Below are 22,563 nucleotides of genomic sequence, written 5' to 3' on the forward strand. Positions count from 1 at the left end.
AAAACTGCAGGAAAATTCAAAAAAATCCTGGACGATAAATTTGGACGAGCTAAATCGAAAAATATATCGTGTTGATGGTTCCGGAGCAAAATTTCAGGACAAAATCCAAAACTTTGGAAGAATCGTAACACTTTTATTACAGGAGCTATCCAGTGCTACTCCGGAAAACCTGGATGGACACAAAGTATGAAAAAAAAATATGTCTGCACAGGAATGATACATCTACCAGGAAAAATAATCCAAAGCCAAAACGGCGACTGGTTTTCAAAATATCCGGATCCAAAATCAAATTTTCGAGATATGTCAAAATGACCTTTCGAAAAAAAATGCAGCCATTAAAAACATCCAGAAGTCGAAATTAACAAACGAAATTTTGTTGGTAATTTTCGACGGTGCTTGTGGAAAGGTCAAAATTTTCAATTACTACTACTTTGAGTATCAAAAAAATTGAGCTTTTTCGAAAAACTAATCCACAAAAAGTCTGGGAGGTAAATCAAATATCATGGGCTAACCCTAACAGTTTTTTTCAAGTAGTTATCCAGTACTGGAAACCTGGATGACGAAAAATTATGAAAAAAAATTGTTTGCGGACGAATAGTTGGTGTATCAGGAAAAATAATTAGACGCCAAAACGGCCACCGATTTTCAAAATATTGGGGTCCAAAATCAGATTTTCAACCCCAAAATTTGTTTTAGTTAGTGGCGATTCTGAAAAAGTGGCAGGATTTTCGGTGAAATGAAACCCTAAAAAACTTCTAGGAGTCGAAATTAACAAATGAAATTTTCTTGGTAATTTTTTTTTTTTTGCGAATTTTTGAAGATGCTTGTGGAAAGGTAAAAAAATTCAAATTCTAGGGTATTAGAAAAGTGAGCTTTTTCCCAAAACCGTGTAAAATTCGTGAAAAATATCTCGTGTTGATGGTAGCGGAGCAAAACTGGAGCAAAAATCGAAAATCCTGGACTAGTCGTAACATTTTTCTTAAAAGAACTATTCAAGGCTACGGAAAAACTGGATCGAGAAAAATTATGAAAAAAAAAATGTGTTGGTACAAGAATGATACGTCTATCAGGAAAAAAAATATCTAAATCCGGTACAGCAACTGGTTCTCAAAAGATTCGGGTCCAAAAACAAATTTCCAAGATAGTTCAAAATTTGCCGTCTTTAGTTTCAGCGACTCTGAACAAAATTGTAAAATTTTTCGAAGAAATTAATCCGAAAAAGCTTCTATAAGTCGAAATTAACGAACGAATTTTTTTTGGAAATTTTCGACAGTGTTTGAGGAATGGTCAAAAATTTCAAATACCAGTAATGAATAGAAATACGAGTATTCTGATCAAAAATCAAATTTTCCAGATATCTCAAAATTTGCCAACTTTAATTTTGGAGACTCTGGGAAAAGTGCCAGGCTTTCCGAAGAAATGAAGCCCTAAAAAACTTGCGTTTATGCTGGAATCAGTCAAAAAATAAAATATTCAGGGTATCTCAAAATTTTCCGTGTTTAGTTTTGGCGATTCTCGAAAAATGGCAGGGTTTTTCCAAAAAATGAGGCTATAGAAAACTAGAAGTCAAAATTAATAAACGAAATGTTTTTAGTAATTTTCGACGATCCTTGTGGAAAGGCAAAAAATTTCAAATTAAAAAAATGAGCTGTTTCACAAAACCACAGGAAACTCCAAAAGAAATTCTGGAAGATAAATTTTGACGGGCAAAATCGAAAATCGTGGACACTTTTCTTAAAGGAGGTATCTAGTGCTACTCTGGAACAACTGGAGTTGAAAAAATTGTATTTCTGTATGACACGTCTATCAGGAAAAATTATCTATAGCCAAAAGGGCGGCTGATTTTCAAAATATTCGATTTTAAATCAAATTTTCATGATAATTTCAAAATTTCCCATCTTTAGTTTTGGCAACTCTAATTTTGTTAGTTTTTAGTTGTAGGAATAATAAAGTTATTATTGTTACTATTGTTATTATTATTATTAAAAAATTAACTCATTCGTTCATTAAAAATAAATGTTTTTTTTTGTTATGCAGTATCAGCAATGGCATTAAATTTAGCCTTGTTTCAAATAGTTTTCGGAAGTGCTGTTAAAAAAATAAGCGATCAAGAAATACGATTCTCCAAAAAAACACATTTAAGACAATTAATTTCGTCGACTGTTCGTCTATTAGAAGTGCTGAAACTTCTTTCACGAGCAGTTTATCCATCGTATGTACATATAATTTTCGTGAAACTCTGCTTCCTGCTTTTTCCCAAGGCAAATGAGATTCGTTACTCTGTTAGCATTAAATAAGCGAGTATTAACTCTTGTCGGAAGCTCGAGCCCCCGGGCACTCACAGAGTCGGCGCCTATGATTTCACACAATAGTCCCCTTCTTGGGTTTACGCTCATCGTAATAACAGACGTACAGACAGCTGTTCGTAATTTGAAATCCAGTCAACCATGCGCAGTGAAAGATGCAGGACGCGTGTCGGACTTTCGTAGCGTTTTCACGTGTGTTTTCGCGGTGATGGGTAAAGTGAAAAATAAAAAAAGTGTCACCGCGAAAATGGCAGATCTAATAACCGAACGCCGGAAGAACAACCACCTCAAGCGGTCCAAGTCGGTGCGGGCGTCCCTCCGATTCATAGGGGCGCGACTGCTCAGCCACAAGGGCGCCGAGGAGCCCCCCATGCAGAAAACGCCCTCGATGTCCAGCCTGCAGGACTACAAGCGCACGTACTACGAGTACTCGCTGATCCCCGAGGTGTTCGTCAAGGAGCCGGTGGAGACCATCCTGAAGACGCCGATGGTGCGGCTGGAGCAGAAGGTGAAGCTGCCGTTCAAGAAAAAGGAGAAGGTGGTGAGCACGCCGCCGCCGGTGGTGGCGCCGAAAGCCGCGCAGATCCTCCAGATTCCGATCAAGGAGAACTGCGAGCCCGTGAGTCTGCAGCCCGATGGGTACGACGGAAACGGCTTCCATAAAAATGGAATGGAATGTCACCGTCAAGGACGGTTCGAGGAATTTGGGTACGATTATAGGCAAAACGGTTTCTATAGGAACACGTTGCGGTTGTCGATGACGGCGACCAGGAAGAGGAGCAACGTGAGGAATTCGTCCTTTTCGTCCACCGCAAGTACGTTTGTATTTTTTGAGATGTTGAGAGTGGTCTTTTGGCGGTTTGAGGATTATTTTCAAGGTTGTGGTTAAGCCGTAGAGTGTTAAAGTCAACAGAGACGGGTGACGGTTATCTGATTGATAAGTGAGAAGGCGATGACACATTTTATTTAAAATTATTGAGTTTCTTGAGGTGATTGTGATAAGATTCCGCTGTAATGGGAAATCATAACAAGTAGTGTCACAAACATTTCGCAATTTACTTTAAACCAATAATAGAATTGTTATTAAAACATCAAGTTTGTGATGTAGTTGTTTTAACAAACCGGAAAAGATCTACAAAAAAAAACATTCGATAAAAATTCAAAACAACTGCTCACACGGAACGAACACAACAAAATCAGATATTGTGTAAAATTTTAACACAAAAATTAACAATTTTTTTAAATTTAAGTACGAGATTTTTCGTTTTTTATTGTTTTATTTTAACTCATGTAAAGTTCATCGCAACCTTAGCAACTTTTTGTGTATTAAAAGTTAACCTTTTAGGCAAAAAAAAACACAAAATTTAAGATTTTCAGTTTCATTGTGACAAATTAATGTCAAAATTCCAACTAGCTTTCAATCAACTGTCAATCTGTACTTTTAACTGTGTTTAATTTCTGAGAATTTTGTCAAAAATAAAATTCGTTGGCTCCTACTCAGATAAATTTTGTGCATTTATTTCGTATGTAAGCACTTGTATTTTTATATTTTTTTTTAATTTTTCTTTCGGTACCAAAAAAATAAATATCACAGTTTGCTACAAAAACAAATCGGTAAAAAAGAAAAAAATATTCTTTGATGTAAAGTGACTATAAAATCAACAATAAAAAATTGTCCTGTCCTGTCTAGACATCAAACACATATGAGCTCTATTTTTAGCATACTTCAGTATTTAGTTACATTTTTTACCCTCATTAACTTCAAACATATTTGTTTTTGTGTTGTTCATCTCTGAATATATTTTTACTTCAAAATTAACGTCTCCAATTATCGTTGACACCGAAAAACAATTACGAAATTTAAGCTTCTAATCTCCAAATATCGTATTTCTGTCTCAAAATCTATCTGATAAAATTCATAAGTGTTATAAATTTATGATAAAAATAAAAATAAAGGTTCTTATCGTTCCAACATTCGTTTAATTGTGCAATATTTGTCTACATATTTTAACATACTCTGATCGACCTCTTCTTATTTTTGAAATTTTGATACCACGTGATTGCAATAACAAAAATAGAGTAAGATGCAGTAACAAAATATAGGTTGTTCTACTTGAAAAAACTGAAATATCTATATTTGAGAATTGTAACGTTTTAGAATTTTTATATAAACACCCTGTATATTAAAATTAGTTAAAGTGACATTACAACAGAATGCATACCTTTGTTTATCTCTGTATAAAATATTGCAACAGAGGTCTTAAAAATAACATTGCGATTTTTTTGTGAATCGCTAAAAATCTAGGAAAATTGGAGTGGTGTGGCAACGTCGCATGAGAATAAACTTCGATTGTAATGCGTAAAAAGAGACTAACGAGAATATCTAAAAATATGTAGGTCGTTCTATTTAAAAAATCTAAGTTGTATGCTATACCTCAAAAATAAAACACCCTGTATAGTCAAAAATAATTTTATTGTGTCGTACTCAAAGAACCGTATGGGTGTTGTCTCTGACTTTTTTGTATCCCTTGTAATTAATGAGATATCGGGGTCCGCGCACTTAGTGACTCACCATATATACAGGGTGAGTCACTACAAAGAAAATAAGTTACAGGCCAATGTTTGAGGAAACAATATATTTCTACATATTTTAGTTCACTTTTTTATTTTTGAAATTCCGATACGATGTTGACACGTTTTCCAATTTTCTTGAAATGTTTTGCAATGGAAGGGTTCACAAAAAAATCGCAATATGATTATTTTTAAAGTCTTTCTTACATAATGTGGAAGAATAAGTAAACCTTGTTGTGGTATCAACTAAATCAAATTTTAATATGAAGAGTATTTTTAAAAAATTCTAAAACTTTACAATCTTCGAATATCAGTATTTCAGTTTTTTCAAATGGAACATCCTGTATTTTATTGCTGTATCTCTATTGTTTTACCCTCATTAAAAAAGTAAAAAATCGCAGTTACTATCAACTTTAAATATAGAAAAAACTGAAAAATCGATATTTGAAAATTGTAATAGTTAAAATATTTTTATACACACTCTGTATATGAAAATTTAATCTCATTTATACCACAACAAAGCACGTACCTTTGTTTATTTCTCCACAAAATGTTGATTTTAAAAATAGTCTCACTGTGATTTTTTGTGAACCCTTCAATTTAAAAAAACTAAGTTCTGTTACGCCGTAAAAACAGAACACTCCGTATAATTAATTGAAAACAATTTTAGAGTATAGTCCTCAAAAAATCGTTCAATTTTGGTCTGTGACTTTTTTCTATTTCTAATAATATTAATGAGGTATCGAGGAATCCGCGTTAAATCAATCAATCTGTATATGAAAAAATCTGCTTAAAGATTTCTTTTCCTTCTTTCAATTGACAGCTAAATTATTATTTTACTGAGAAGAACCACAAGTGTTATAAAAATTCTACTTGAAAATGGTTTATTTAATTTTTGTACATTTTGTGGATTTTTTTGTGAATGTCGCTCACATCTGTATGTACTATGCTCGAGCCAAACTAAGGAAGTGGTGTAATCGGGTCCAAATGTCCTAGTGGTTTATGAATTCGCCTTGATTTTTACAGTGTTATTAATATTACACAGTACGGTAGGCGATTCAAAAGTACTTTCTTTATGATTAAAATGGCAAAATAAATTATTTTAAATAAGAATAAATACAAAAAGAAAGGACATAAAACGGCAAAATATAAGCCCCACCCACCCGCCCAATCTTAATTGTGATGATTTTTTTTATTTGTCGCAAGCTTGGAGGTGGAGGTTAATTGCAAAATCTATATTTCTCTACTAAAATTTACCATTTTAAACATGTTTTAATTTTTTGGTTATGAAAACAAGACTAAATATATTTGAAAAAGGCAAAATATAAATACCACCCACCCGCCCTATTTCAGTTGTGATGATTTTTTATTTGTCGTGAGCTTGGGGCCGGAGCTTAATTGCAAAATCTATATTTATCTAGTAAAATTTACCATTTTAAACATGTTTTAACTTTTTCGTTATGAAAACAAGACTAAATATATTTGAAAAAGACAAAATATAAACCCTGCCCACCCGCCCTATCTCAGTTGTGTTGATTTTTTATTTCTCGATGCTTGGAGGCGGAGCTTAATTGCAAAATTAATATTTCTCTATAAAAATATACCATTTTAAACATGTTTTAACTTTTTGGTGATAAAAACATGACTAAATATACAAAAATTTACCATTTTAAACATGTTTTAACTTTTTGGTGATAAAAACATGACTGAATATACAATTTCAAAAAGGCAAAATATAAACCCCGCCCACCCGCCCTATCTTAATTGTGATGATTTTTGTTTTATTTGTCGTAAGCTTGGAGGCGGAGCTTAATTGCAAAATCTATATTTCTCTAATAAAATTTACCATTTTAAACATGTTTTAACTTTTTCGTTATGAAAACAAGACTAAATATATTTGAAAAAGGCAAAATATAAACCCCACCCACCCGCCCTATCTCAGTTGTGTTGATTTTTTATTTCTCGATGCTTGGAGGCGGAGCTTAATTGCAAAATTAATATTTCTCTATAAAAATATACCATTTTAAACATGTTTTAACTTTTTGGTGATAAAAACATGACTAAATATACAAAAATTTACCATTTTAAACATGTTTTAACTTTTTGGTGATAAAAACATGACTGAATATACAATTTCAAAAAGGCAAAATATAAACCCCGCCCACCCGCCCTATCTTAATTGTGATGATTTTTGTTTTATTTGTCGTAAGCTTGGAGGCGGAGCTTAATTGCAAAATCTATATTTCTCTAATAAAATTTACCATTTTAAACATGTTTTAATTTTTTGGTTATGAAAACAAGACTAAATATATTTGAAAAAGGCAAAATATAAACCCCACCCACCCGCCCTATCTCAGTTGTGTTGATTTTTTATTTCTCGGTGCTTGGAGGCGGAGCTTAATTGCAAAATTAATATTTCTCTATAAAAATATACCATTTTAAACATGTTTTAACTTTTTGGTGATAAAAACATGACTAAATATACAATTTCAAAACGGCAAAATATAAACCCCGCCCACCCGCCCTATCTTAATTGTGATGATTTTTGTTTTATTTGTCGTAAGCTTGGAGGCGGAGCTTAATTGCAAAATCTATATTTCTCTAATAAAATTTACCATTTTAAACATGTTTTAATTTTTTCGTTATGAAAACAAGACTAAATATATTTGAAAAAGGCAAAATGTAAACCCCACCCACCCGCCCTATCTCAGTTGTGTTGATTTTTTATTTCTCGATGCTTGGAGGCGGAGCTTAATTGCAAAATTAATATTTCTCTATAAAAATATACCATTTTAAACATGTTTTAACTTTTAGGTGATAAAAACATGACTAAATATACAATTTCAAAAAGGTAAAATATAAACCCCGCCCACCCGCCCTATCTTAATTGTGATGATTTTTGTTTTATTTGTCGTAAGCTTGGAGGCGGAGCTTAATTGCAAAATTAATATTTCTCTATAAAAATATACCATTTTAAACATGTTTTAACTTTTTGGTGATAAAAACATGACTAAATATACAAAAATTTACCATTTTAAACATGTTTTAACTTTTTGGTGATAAAAACATGACTAAATATACAATTTCAAAACGGCAAAATATAAACCCCGCCCACCCGCCCTATCTTAATTGTGATGATTTTTGTTTTATTTGTCGTAAGCTTGGAGGCGGAGCTTAATTGCAAAATCTATATTTCTCTAATAAAATTTACCATTTTAAACATGTTTTAATTTTTTCGTTATGAAAACAAGACTAAATATATTTGAAAAAGGCAAAATGTAAACCCCACCCACCCGCCCTATCTCAGTTGTGTTGATTTTTTATTTCTCGATGCTTGGAGGCGGAGCTTAATTGCAAAATTAATATTTCTCTATAAAAATATACCATTTTAAACATGTTTTAACTTTTAGGTGATAAAAACATGACTAAATATACAATTTCAAAAAGGTAAAATATAAACCCCGCCCACCCGCCCTATCTTAATTGTGATGATTTTTGTTTTATTTGTCGTAAGCTTGGAGGCGGAGCTTAATTGCAAAATTAATATTTCTCTATAAAAATATACCATTTTAAACATGTTTTAACTTTTTGGTGATAAAAACATGACTAAATATACAAAAATTTACCATTTTAAACATGTTTTAACTTTTTGGTGATAAAAACATGACTAAATATACAATTTCAAAACGGCAAAATATAAACCCCGCCCACCCGCCCTATCTTAATTGTGATGATTTTTGTTTTATTTGTCGTAAGCTTGGAGGCGGAGCTTAATTGCAAAATCTATATTTCTCTAATAAAATTTACCATTTTAAACATGTTTTAATTTTTTCGTTATGAAAACAAGACTAAATATATTTGAAAAAGGCAAAATGTAAACCCCACCCACCCGCCCTATCTCAGTTGTGTTGATTTTTTATTTCTCGATGCTTGGAGGCGGAGCTTAATTGCAAAATTAATATTTCTCTATAAAAATATACCATTTTAAACATGTTTTAACTTTTAGGTGATAAAAACATGACTAAATATACAATTTCAAAAAGGTAAAATATAAACCCCGCCCACCCGCCCTATCTTAATTGTGATGATTTTTGTTTTATTTGTCGTAAGCTTGGAGGCGGAGCTTAATTGCAAAATCTATATTTCTCTAATAAATTTTATCATTTTAAACATTTTTTAACTTTTTGGTCATGAAAACAAGACTAAATATATTTGAAAAACACAAAATATAAACCCCGCCCATCCGCCCTATCCCAATTGTGTTGTTTTTTTTATTTGTCGATGCTTGGGGGCGGAGCTTAATTGCAAAATTGATATTTCTCTAAGAAAATTTACCATTTTAAACATGTTTTAACTTTTTGGTTATGAAAACAAGACTAAATATATTTGAAAAAGAGAAAATATAAACCCCGCCCACCCGCCCTATCTTAATTGTGATGATTTTTGTTTTATTTGTCGTAAGCTTGGAGGCGGAGCTTAATTGCAAAATCTATATTTCTCTAATAAAATTTACCATTTTAAACATGTTTTAATTTTTTGGTTATGAAAACAAGACTAAATATATTTGAAAAAGGCAAAATATAAACCCCACCCACCCGCCCTATCTCAGTTGTGTTGATTTTTTATTTCTCGGTGCTTGGAGGCGGAGCTTAATTGCAAAATTAATATTTCTCTATAAAAATATACCATTTTAAACATGTTTTAACTTTTAGGTGATAAAAACATGACTAAATATACAATTTCAAAAAGGTAAAATATAAACCCCGCCCACCCGCCCTATCTTAATTGTGATGATTTTTGTTTTATTTGTCGTAAGCTTGGAGGCGGAGCTTAATTGCAAAATCTATATTTCTCTAATAAATTTTATCATTTTAAACATTTTTTAACTTTTTGGTCATGAAAACAAGACTAAATATATTTGAAAAACACAAAATATAAACCCCGCCCATCCGCCCTATCCCAATTGTGTTGTTTTTTTTATTTGTCGATGCTTGGGGGCGGAGCTTAATTGCAAAATTGATATTTCTCTAAAAAAATTTACCATTTTAAACATGTTTTAACTTTTTGGTTATGAAAACAAGACTAAATATATTTGAAAAAGAGAAAATATAAACCCCGCCCACCCGCCCTATCTTAATTGTGATGATTTTTGTTTTATTTGTCGTAAGCTTGGAGGCGGAGCTTAATTGCAAAATCTATATTTCTCTAATAAAATTTACCATTTTAAACATGTTTTAATTTTTTGGTTATGAAAACAAGACTAAATATATTTGAAAAAGGCAAAATATAAACCCCACCCACCCGCCCTATCTCAGTTGTGTTGATTTTTTATTTCTCGGTGCTTGGAGGCGGAGCTTAATTGCAAAATTAATATTTCTCTATAAAAATATACCATTTTAAACATGTTTTAACTTTTAGGTGATAAAAACATGACTAAATATACAATTTCAAAAAGGTAAAATATAAACCCCGCCCACCCGCCCTATCTTAATTGTGATGATTTTTGTTTTATTTGTCGTAAGCTTGGAGGCGGAGCTTAATTGCAAAATCTATATTTCTCTAATAAATTTTATCATTTTAAACATTTTTTAACTTTTTGGTCATGAAAACAAGACTAAATATATTTGAAAAACACAAAATATAAACCCCGCCCATCCGCCCTATCCCAATTGTGTTGTTTTTTTTATTTGTCGATGCTTGGGGGCGGAGCTTAATTGCAAAATTGATATTTCTCTAAAAAAATTTACCATTTTAAACATGTTTTAACTTTTTGGTTATGAAAACAAGACTAAATATATTTGAAAAAGAGAAAATATAAACCCCGCCCACCCGCCCTATCTTAATTGTGATGATTTTTGTTTTATTTGTCGTAAGCTTGGAGGCGGAGCTTAATTGCAAAATCTATATTTCTCTAATAAAATTTACCATTTTAAACATGTTTTAATTTTTTGGTTATGAAAACAAGACTAAATATATTTGAAAAAGGCAAAATATAAACCCCACCCACCCGCCCTATCTCAGTTGTGTTGATTTTTTATTTCTCGGTGCTTGGAGGCGGAGCTTAATTGCAAAATTAATATTTCTCTATAAAAATATACCATTTTAAACATGTTTTAACTTTTTGGTGATAAAAACATGACTAAATATACAAAAATTTACCATTTTAAACATGTTTTAACTTTTTGGTGATAAAAACATGACTAAATATACAATTTCAAAACGGCAAAATATAAACCCCGCCCACCCGCCCTATCTTAATTGTGATGATTTTTGTTTTATTTGTCGTAAGCTTGGAGGCGGAGCTTAATTGCAAAATCTATATTTCTCTAATAAAATTTACCATTTTAAACATGTTTTAATTTTTTCGTTATGAAAACAAGACTAAATATATTTGAAAAAGGCAAAATGTAAACCCCACCCACCCGCCCTATCTCAGTTGTGTTGATTTTTTATTTCTCGATGCTTGGAGGCGGAGCTTAATTGCAAAATTAATATTTCTCTATAAAAATATACCATTTTAAACATGTTTTAACTTTTAGGTGATAAAAACATGACTAAATATACAATTTCAAAAAGGTAAAATATAAACCCCGCCCACCCGCCCTATCTTAATTGTGATGATTTTTGTTTTATTTGTCGTAAGCTTGGAGGCGGAGCTTAATTGCAAAATCTATATTTCTCTAATAAATTTTATCATTTTAAACATTTTTTAACTTTTTGGTCATGAAAACAAGACTAAATATATTTGAAAAACACAAAATATAAACCCCGCCCATCCGCCCTATCCCAATTGTGTTGTTTTTTTATTTGTCGATGCTTGGGGGCGGAGCTTAATTGCAAAATTGATATTTCTCTAAAAAAATTTACCATTTTAAACATGTTTTAACTTTTTGGTTATGAAAACAAGACTAAATATATTTGAAAAAGAGAAAATATAAACCCCGCCCACCCGCCTTATCTCAATTGTGATGATTTTTTTATTTGTCGTGGGTGGGGGCGGAGCTTAATTCCAAATTTATAGTTCTTAAAAAATGTACCATTTTAAACATGTTTTAACTTTTTGGTTATGAAAAGAGACTAGATATATTAAAAAAAGACACAATATGATATATCTAAATCTTTAAATTACGTTGTAAATTTAAGTACAAGGGCTGTGTTTTTGGAGAGGATAAACAAAATGTTCACGTAATTATAAAATACAATTAAAATTACCAAGTTAAAGTTTCGAAGATCATCTCATTAATAAAATCTCCATTAGAGAGACCACGGGCAAAGGAAACGGGAAACCCCCATTTCCGTATTCTAAGAACTATGAAACCCAAAAAAAAATGAATTAGTGTGTAAAAACCTATAATAATGGATACAATGAACTTCGAACGGATGCCATAAAATTTAAATTTAATTTTTAATTTGCATTTTCACACAGTGAATAAAGTTAAACTTCATTTTTATTTTTATTTTTTACCTTCCTAAAAAAAAAGAAGTAAAATCCAAAATAAATATATCGATAACACCATAACCCAATTTTTTTTATGTCTCGATCGCCTCAAACAGCGTGCTTAATTTTTTATATTCTTTAACACCACACTCTATGTAGGTGTTTTCATCACAAATTTATAGCAGTAATATCCAATTACTTTTTAAATAAGTTGAGAAATATTTGTCTTGTCGAGCGACTATGGTGCAATTTTTCCATTAACCGACAAACTAAATGTCTTCAGATTGATAATTTTGATGCGCCTTCGTCAGTGGGCGTTTTTTAAAATTACATAACCCAAATTCTTTGAAAGCTCTTCACGAACAGTAAAGCGCCTCCCGGAAGCGATTTTTCGACACTCGAATTATTCATAGTCGTGACGACAATGCCGAAAACGTCACAAAATCGACCCAGTTTCAAAAATAAGTTAACCAAAATTTACTTTCTTTTGTTTACGTTAATTTATATTTTTATTACGCTCGTAAAATCGCCGTTTAATGGTCTGCGCTAAGGTTTTTAGCACGTTCGATTGTACGAAAAATGACCTCTCGTTCGAATATTGCAGTTCGTTTAACTTCAATTTTTGGAATGACTTACGCATGCTTACTTAGTTAAGTATACACTAATTGGAATGGGCGATAATGATGTTTTATGAATATAGTTATTGAAGTTTACATATTGAGAAATCGCCGGCTTCCGCAAGCACTTATTCGTGCGTCATTTGTAATTTAGATGTTGCATTCCAGATACGGATTATTAATATTGTTACGTTAGTGCAGTAACATAGTTAGTTTTCATTGAATGTAATGCGAAGGAATCTCCATATTTGTATAAATTATGGGGTGAAAGTTGAATGACGTGCATGTCATTCTCCAGTCATAACAAACGTGACTAAAACACGTGTTTCTTCGTTAATATTAATAAACTAATTATTATGTAAGACGTTTCGAATGCGTTATGAGGTGTATCTTCAACGTTGTTTTGTATAAACACTGTTAATCAAATTGTGATAAGTGTCGTCAATATTGTTATATAATTTTATAATAAGTAATTTTGATATAATTCGATGTGATACACACTATATGCAATTACGTTTTCGTTTAATAGCTTTATTTTTTTTTATTATTATTATAAGACCCACCACTGACCCGGAAATGACCGGCATTCAGGCAAGACTTCTATCATTACGGGTACTAAAACCAAGTAATGATATGCATTGATTATTATTATTATTATTATTCTTCCTGTGTATTGTTTAAACTATTATTAGTTTAGTTATGAAGTTCCTTTGCTTGTTTCCAACGTGAGATATTTTTTAAACAAATGAAAATACGGTTGTACAGGATTTTTGACATATTATTGTTTAATTGAAATTCAATTTTGACTTCTTAATTCGAAATTTCAGCTTTTTGCTACGAGATTTTGACGTAAATGACTTAAAATTTTGGCAGATTTCAAGTTTGGTGAATTGTGTCTTAATTTCGATATAAATTTTGAATTAGTGTCTAAATTTTGACGCATTTAATATAAAGTTTCAAATTTCATACTGACTCATTTGAAATTTCCATTTATCATGAAGTCTCGACAACTCAAAATTTTCCCGAAATTTGAACTTATCGCTAAAGTACCACTTATTTTCTTAAGTTCTTTTTCAATATCTTTAGTTATGTCTAAGTTGTGACTTAATGGATTTTAAATTTCGATTTGTGTATAAAAATTTGGACCTAATTAACTCAAAATTTTGGTTTATTGTTCCAAAATTTCATACAAAAATTCAACGTAATTTTCAACTTATTAATTTGAAACATCCCCTCATTACCTAGTAATTGTGACTTACTGACTTGAATAGTGGATCTTTGAAAATTTTGACATAATCAACTTCAAATGTTGACATTTACTTCAAATTGAACTCGGAATGTAATTATTTTGGAATTTTGAATTATTGAAAATTGTTTTTAAAAATCGACAGGATTTTTGACGTATTAATTCCAAATTTTGTATCTCGGAATTTTTACTTACCTGATTCGAAAATTTTCATTACTTTGGAATTTAGGTTTAACTGTTTTCAAATTTTCTCTTATTACCTTCAAATTTTTACAAATTTCGACCCAATTATCATTCAATTTTGACATAAATAAATTTAGATCCATTGGTAAAATAAAGTTGTGTAGACATTTCGATTTAATTAATATTAAATTTTGACTTCTTAATTCGAAATTTCTGCTTTTTACTGCGAGATTTTGACTTAAATAACTCAAAATTTTGACGGAGTTCAAGTTTGGTGAGTTGTCGCTTAATTTCGATATGAATTTTGAAATTTTGATTTAGTGGCTAAATTTTGATGCATTTAATATAAAGTTTCAAATTTTAGACTGACTCATTCGAAATTTCCATTTATCATGAAGTCTCGACAACTCAAAATTTCCCCGAAATTTTAACTTATCGCTAAATTACCACTTATTTTCTTAAGTTTTTTTTAATATCTTTAGTTATGTCTAAGTTGTGACTTAATGGATTTTAAATTTCGATTTGTGTATGAAAATTTGGACCCAATTAACTCAAAATTTTGGTTTATGTTCCAAAATTTCATACAAAAATTCAACGTAATTTTCAACTTATTAATTTAAAACATCCCCTCATTACCAAGTAATTGTGACTTACTGACTTGAATAGTGGATTTTTCAAAATTTTGACATAATCAACTTCAAATTTTGACATTTACTTCAAAATGAACTCGGAATCTAATTATTTTGGAATTTTGAATTATTGAAAATTGTTTTTAAAAATCGACAGGATTTTTGACGCATTAATTCCAAATTTTGTATCTCGGAATTTTTACTTACCTCATTCGAAAATTTGCATTACTTTGGAATTTAGGTTTAACTGTGTTCAAATTTTCTCTTATTACCTTCAGATTTTCACAAATTTCGACCCAATTATCATTCAATTTTGACATAAATAAATTTGGATCCATTGGTAAAATAAAGTTGTGTAGACATTTTGATTCAATTAATGTTAAATTTTGACTTCTTAATTCAAAATTTCTGCTTTTTACTGCGAGATTTTGACTTAAATAACCCAAAATTTTGACTGAGCTCAAGTTTGGTGAGTTGTCCCATAATTTCGATACAAATTTTGAAATTTTGATTTAGTGTCTCAATTTGGACTTATTTAATATAAAGTTTCAAATTTCAGACTGACTCATTCGAAATTTCCATTTATCATGAAGTCTCGACAACTCAAAATTTCCCCGAAATTTTATCTTATCGCTAAAGTATCACTTATTTTCTTAAGTTTTTTTTTTAATATCCTTATTTATGCCCAAGTTGTGACTTAATGGATTTTAAATTTCGATTTGTGTATAAAAATTTGGACCCAATTAACTCAAAATTTTGGTTTATTGTTCCAAAATTTCATACAAAAATTCAACGTAATTTTCAACTTATTAATTTGAAACATCCCCTCATTACCTAGTAATTGTGACTTACTGACTTGAATAGTGGATCTTTCAAAATTTTGACATAATCAACTTCAAATGTTGACATTTACTTCAAAATGAACTCGGAATCTAATTATTTTGGAATTTTGAATTATTGAAAATTGTTTTTAAAAATCTACAGGATTTTTGACGTATTAATTCCAAATTTTGTATCTCGAAATTTATACGTACCTGATTCGAAAATTTTCATTACTGTGGAATTTAGGTTTAACTATTTTTAAATTTTTTCTTATTATCTTTAGATTTTTACAAATTTCGACCCAATTATCATTCAATTATGACATAAATAAATTTGGATTGATTGGTAAAATAGAGTTGTGTAGACATTTTGATTCAATTAATGTTAAATTTTGACTTCTTAATTCGAAATTTCTGCTTTTTACTGCGAGATTTTGACTTAAATAACTCAAAATTTTGACTGAGTTCAAGTTTGGTGAGTTGTCGCATAATTTCGATATAAATTTTGAAATTTTGATTTATTGTCTAAATTTGGACGTATTTAATATAAAGTTTCAAATTTCAAACTGACTCATTCGAAATTTCTATTGATCATGAAATCTCGCCAACTCAAAATTTCCCCGAAATTTTAACTAATCGCTAAAGTACCACTTATTTTCTTAAGTTTTTTTTTTATAATCTTTGGTTATGCCAAAGTTGTGACTTAATGGATTTTAAATTTCGATTTGTGTATAAAAATTTGGACCCAATTAACTCAAAATTTTGGTTTATTGTTCCAAAATTTCATACAAAAATTCAACGTAATTTTCAACTTATTAATTTAAAACAACCCCTCATTACCTAGTAATTGTGACTTACTGACTTGAATAGTGGATCTTTCAAAATTTTGACATAATCAACTTCAAATGTTGACATTTACTTCAACATAAACTAATGGAATCTAATTATTTTGGAATTTTGAGTTATTGAAAATTGTTTTTAAAAATCGGCAGGATTTTTGACGTATTAATTTCAAATTTTGAATCTCGGAATTTTGACTTACCTGATTCGAAAATTTTCATGACTTTGGAATTTTGGTTTAACTGTTTCCAAATTTTCTCTTATCATCAGTTATCAGTAAATTTTGACATAAAGAAATTTGGATTCATTGGTAAAATAAAGTTGTGTAGACATTTTGATTCAATTAATATTAAATTTTGACTTCTTAATTCGAAATTTCTGCTTTTTACTGCGAGATTTTGACTTAAATAAGTCAAAATTTTAACCGAATTCAAGTTCAAGTGGGAATCTGAGTTAACTAAGTCGAAATTTGGGATTAATTGGGTTCAAATTTCTAAATTAGTAATCAAAATTTTAACACAACAAAAAACAATTTGGAACTTTGCAAGTGAAAATTTTGAAATAAAAAGTCAAAATACCCCGTCTTTCGAACAATTGAGCAGAATTTTGACTAAATATTAATTTCGAGACAATTTATAAGATTTTCAAAAAAATCTTTATCTAATGATGAAATATAAAACAGGTCGTCTCCTACTTTGTACTTTTATCATAAAAAAATAATAGTATTTGATTTCAAAATTTTAAGACCGCACTTTGTCATCGTTATCACAAACCAATATTTGCAAACATTACATAATTGTCCATGAGTGCCTCATAAGTACCATCCTCTTCACAATAAAACGATAACAATAAACACGATAACACCATATTTCTCCCTCACTTTTCCAAAAACGCCTTTAGTCAATTTTACAACAAAAGGAAAACCCATCTGTAGTTTCCCGACCCTGTCAATCTCTTCCCGCCAAATGTGACACTAATCTCTTTACAACGCTAAACCGACATGGAAGACGTAGGAAGCAACTGAAATACATTATCTCCGTCACACATTCATTATCATTACGCAACAAGAAATACTAATTAATTAAAATTAAGCAGAATTTTTTAAAGCGTATCGTACCATTTCGCTGCATTTTAAATCCATAATAGTCGCGATGTTGCAACGATTTCAAAAGCGCCATTAACCTGAATATACCGCGACAAATGTTTAGATACGCCTTTGGAGATTAAACAAAACCGAAAAAACACGACAAAACGATTACCATATCTGCACAGGCGGCATTTTTACACACGACGAAAGATGGAAATATCGCACATTCACGATTTAAAGATCGGTCCTGTTGAGTAATTGATGGAAACAATCGCTGAAAAAAGAAATCGTTCGTGTGGGCTTTGCTTTTTGTGGCGTTTGGATGAATTATGGAAAACCGAAGAGGTGAATGTTTCATGAGTCCTTACAGGACACGAAGGGAAAAATCGCTCGATATGGGTGTGCCATCGGTGTGAATTTTTAATGAGGTCTTGATTGGATGTGTGATTTGGAGTGATTTTTATTTAAGGGGGTTTAAGGAACGGGGATCGTGATTGCGGAATTCGTTTAAAGTAAAAAATTGTTTAATTAAGCCAATAAGCGGCGTTATCTTGTTCTGGCTGGATTTATGAGAGAGATAAGATCGGCTGTTAGTCACTTTCACGTTTCTCGAAGCTGGAGGAAAGCGGAGGGAAAGCCCGGGTCGGGACGTTGATGGCGAGGTGCTTATATAGAAGTTGTACTGTCTAGAGAGTTAACAATTATTGCACTAAAAATACTGACCAAATATGTACAGTGCTAGTCAAAGGACGTGAACAGGACCAATTATCGGCTTGTGGCTTCGTGATTTAGGAGCGAAATTTCTTTTCATATTCTTTTTTCACAAAATTCTTATATTTTTCGTTCATAGAATCTTGATTTTTTTAATATCGTCATAATTTTGACTTATTGATTTGAAAATTTTCATTATGTCGGAAGTTTGGATTTATTTAGCCTAAAATTTTTGAGTTTGAAATTAATGGATTTTAAATTTCGACTTTTGTATGAAAATATGGACCCAATTAATTAAAAATTTTGATTCATTGTTACTAAATTTCATAAATTTTGACTTCATTATCTCAAAAATTCAGCATAATTTTCAACTTATTAATTTTAAGCAACCCTTCATTATCTCATAATTGTGACTTACTGACTCGAATTTTTTATTTAATTAAGACAATTTTCACTTAGTGACTTCGAAATTCTAGCGGATATTTCAAAATTTTTACGTAATCAACTTCAATTTATCTTGGAATATTGAATTTTTGAATATCGTCATTATTTCGACTTATTGAATTGAAATTTTTTATTATGTCGGAAGTTTGGATTATTTAACCTAAAATTTTTAAGTTTGAAATTAATTTATTTGAAATTGTGATTTAGTGTCTAAATTTTGACATAATTAATTCAAAGTTTCAAATTTCCGACTGACCATTCGAAATTTCCGTTTATCACGAATCCTGGACAACTGTGACTTAATGGAATTTAAATTTCGACTTTTGTATAAAAATATGGACCCCATTAATTCAAAATTTTGATTCATTGTTACTAAATTTCATAAATTTTGACTTCATTATCTCATAATTGTAACTTACTGACTTGAATATTTTATTTAATTAAGACAATTTTGACTTAGTGACCTCGAAATTCTGGTGGATATTTCAAAATTTTTACGTAATCAACTTCAATTTATCTTGGAATATTGAATTTTTGAATATCGTCATTATTTCGACTTATTGAATTGAAATTTTTTATTATGTCGGAAGTTTGGATTATTTAACCTAAAATTTTTAAGTTTGAAATTAATTTATTTGAAATTGTGATTTAGTGTCTAAATTTTGACATAATTAATTCAAAGTTTCAAATTTCCGACTGACCATTCGAAATTTCCGTTTATCACGAATCCTGGACAACTGTGACTTAATGGAATTTAAATTTCGACTTTTGTATAAAAATATGGACCCCATTAATTCAAAATTTTGATTCATTGTTACTAAATTTCATAAATTTTGACTTCATTATCTCATAATTGTAACTTACTGACTTGAATTTTTTATTTAATTAAGACAATTTTCACGTAGTGACTTCGAAATTCTACTGGATATTTCAAAATTTTGTCGTAATCAACTTCAAATTGTCTTAGAATATTGACTTTTTGAATATCGTCATTATTTTGACTTATTGAATTGAAATTTTTCATTATGTCGGAAGTTTGGATTTATGTAACCTAAAATTTTTAAGTTTGAAATTAATTTATTTGAAATTGTGATTTAGTGTCTAAATTTTGACATAATTAATTCAAAGTTTCAAATTTCAGACTGACCATTCGAAATTTCCGTTTATCACAAATCCTGGACAACTGTGACTTAATGGAATTTAAATTTCGACTTTTGTATAAAAATATGGACCCCATTAATTCAAAATTTTGTTTCATTGTTACTAAATTTCATAAATTTTGACTTCATTATCTCATAATTGTAACTTACTGACTTGAATTTTTTATTTAATTAAGACAATTTTCACATAGTGACTTCGAAATTCTACTGGATATTTCAAAATTTTGTCGTAATCAACTTCAAATTATCTTAGAATATTGAATTTTTGAATATCGTCATTATTTCGACTTATTGAATTGAAATTTTTCATTATGTCGGAAGTTTTGGATTTATGTAACCTAAAATTTTTAAGTTTGAAATTAATTTATTTGAAATTGTGATTTAGTGTATAAATTTTGACATAATTAATTCAAAGTTTCCAATTTCAGACTGACCATTCGAAATTTCCGTTTATCACGAATCCTGGATAACTGTGACTTAATGGAATTTAAATTTCGACTTTTGTATAAAAATATGGACCCCATTAATTCAAAATTTTGATTCATTGTTACTAAATTTCATAAATTTTGACTTCATTATCTCATAATTGTCACTTACTAACTTGAATTTTTTATTTAATTAAGACAATTTTCACGTAGTGACTTCGAAATTCTACTCGATATTTCAAAATTTTGTCGAAATCAATTTCAAATTATCTTAGAATATTGAATTTTTGAATATCGTCATTATTCCGACTTATTGAAATGAAATTTTTCATTATGTCGGAAGTTTGGATTTATTTAACCTAAAATTTTTAAGTTTGAAATTAATTTATTTGAAATTGTGATTTAGTGTCTAAATTTTGACATAATTAATTCAAAGTTTCCAATTTCAGACTGACCATGTGAAATTTCCGTTTATCACGAATCCTGGACAACTGTGACTTAATGGATTTTAAATTTCGACTTTTGTATAAAAATATGGACCCAATTAGCTCAAAATTTTGTTTCATTGTTCCTAAATTTGATAAATTTTGACTTCATTGTCTCAAAAATTTAGCATAATTTTGAACTCATTAATTTGAAGCGTCCTTTCATTATCTCATAATTGTGACTTACTGACTTGAATATTTTATTTAATTAAGACAATTTTGACTTAGTGACCTCGAAATTCTGGTGGATATTTCAAAATTTTGACATAACCAATTTCAAATGATCTTAGAATTTTGAATTTTAAAATATCGTCATTATTTCGATTTATTGATTTAAAAATTTTCACTATGTCGGTAGTTTGGATTTATTTAATCTAAAATTTTTAAATTTGAAATTAATTTATTTGAAATTGTGATTTAGTGTCTAAATTTTGACATAATTAATTCAAAGTTTCAAATTTCAGACTGACTATTCGAAATTTCCGTTTATCACGAATCCTGGACAACTGTGACTTAATGGAATTTAAATTTCGACTTTTGTATAAAAATATGGACCCAATTAGCTCAAAATTTTGTTTCATTGTTCCTAAATTTCATAAATTTTGACTTCATTGTCTCAAAAATTTAGCATTATTTTGAACTCATTAATTTGAAGGGTCCTTTCATTATCTCATAATTGTGACTTACTGACTTGAATATTTTATTTAATTAAGACAATTTTGACTTAGTGACCTCGAAATTCTGGTGGATATTTCAAAATTTTGACATAATCAATTTCAAATGATCTTAGAATTTTGAATTTTAGAATATCGTCGTTATTTCGACTTATTGATTTGAAATTTTTCACTATGTCGGAAGTTTGGATTTATTTAACCTAAAATTTTTAAGTTTGAAATTAATTTATTTGAAATTGTGATTTAGTATCTAAATTTTGACATAATTCATTCAAAGTTTCAAATTTCAGACTGACTATTCGAAATTTCCGTTTATCACGAATCCTGGACAACTGTGACTTAATGGATTTTAAATTTCGACTTTTGCATAAAAATATTGACCCAATTAGCTCAAAATTTTGTTTCATTGTTCCTAAATTTCATAAATTTTGACTGCATTGTCTCAAAAATTTAGCATAATTTTGAACTCATTAATTTGAAGCGTCCTTTCATTATCTCATAATTGTGACTTACTGACTTGAATTTTTTATTTAATTAAGACAATTTTCACGTAGTGACTTCGAAATTCTACTGGATATTTCAAAATTTTGTCGTAATCAACTTCAAATTGTCTTAGAATATTGACTTTTTGAATATCGTCATTATTTTGACTTATTGAATTGAAATTTTTCATTATGTCGGAAGTTTGGATTTATTTAACCTAAATTTTTTAAATTTGAAATTAATTTATTTGAAATTGTGATTTAGTGTCTAAATTTTGACATAATTAATTCAAAGTTTCAAATTTCAGACTGACTATTCGAAATTTCCGTTTATCACGAATCCTGGACAAGTGTGACTTAATGGATTTTAAATTTCGACTTTTGTATAAAAATATGGACCCAATTAGCTCAAAATTTTGTTTCATTGTTCCTAAATTTCATAAA

At 29.7% G+C, this 22,563-nt stretch overlaps 1 protein-coding gene across 4 annotated transcripts in view; it reads left to right on the forward strand.

The window, feature by feature from the left end:
• Positions 1-22,563, forward strand: part of Wake (wide awake) — a 132,042-nt gene that overhangs the window by 52,934 nt on the left and 56,545 nt on the right. Inside the window, exon 1 of one of the 4 annotated variants that reach the window (XM_064059828.1) lies at positions 2,251-3,121. The exons of the other annotated variants lie outside the window; for them this stretch is intronic. Coding sequence (XP_063915898.1) covers positions 2,266-3,121 — 856 coding nt within the window. The 5' untranslated portion in view covers positions 2,251-2,265. Of the gene's footprint in view, positions 1-2,250; positions 3,122-22,563 lie in introns of those variants that run through there. 4 annotated transcript variants of the gene reach the window in all.

The sequence above is a fragment of the Zophobas morio genome, unplaced genomic scaffold (assembly GCF_036711695.1).
Source record: "Zophobas morio isolate AGI-343-1 ecotype UQ-CSIRO unplaced genomic scaffold, CSIRO_AGI_Zmor_V1 ptg000021l, whole genome shotgun sequence".
NCBI classification, from domain to species: domain Eukaryota; kingdom Metazoa; phylum Arthropoda; class Insecta; order Coleoptera; family Tenebrionidae; genus Zophobas; species Zophobas morio.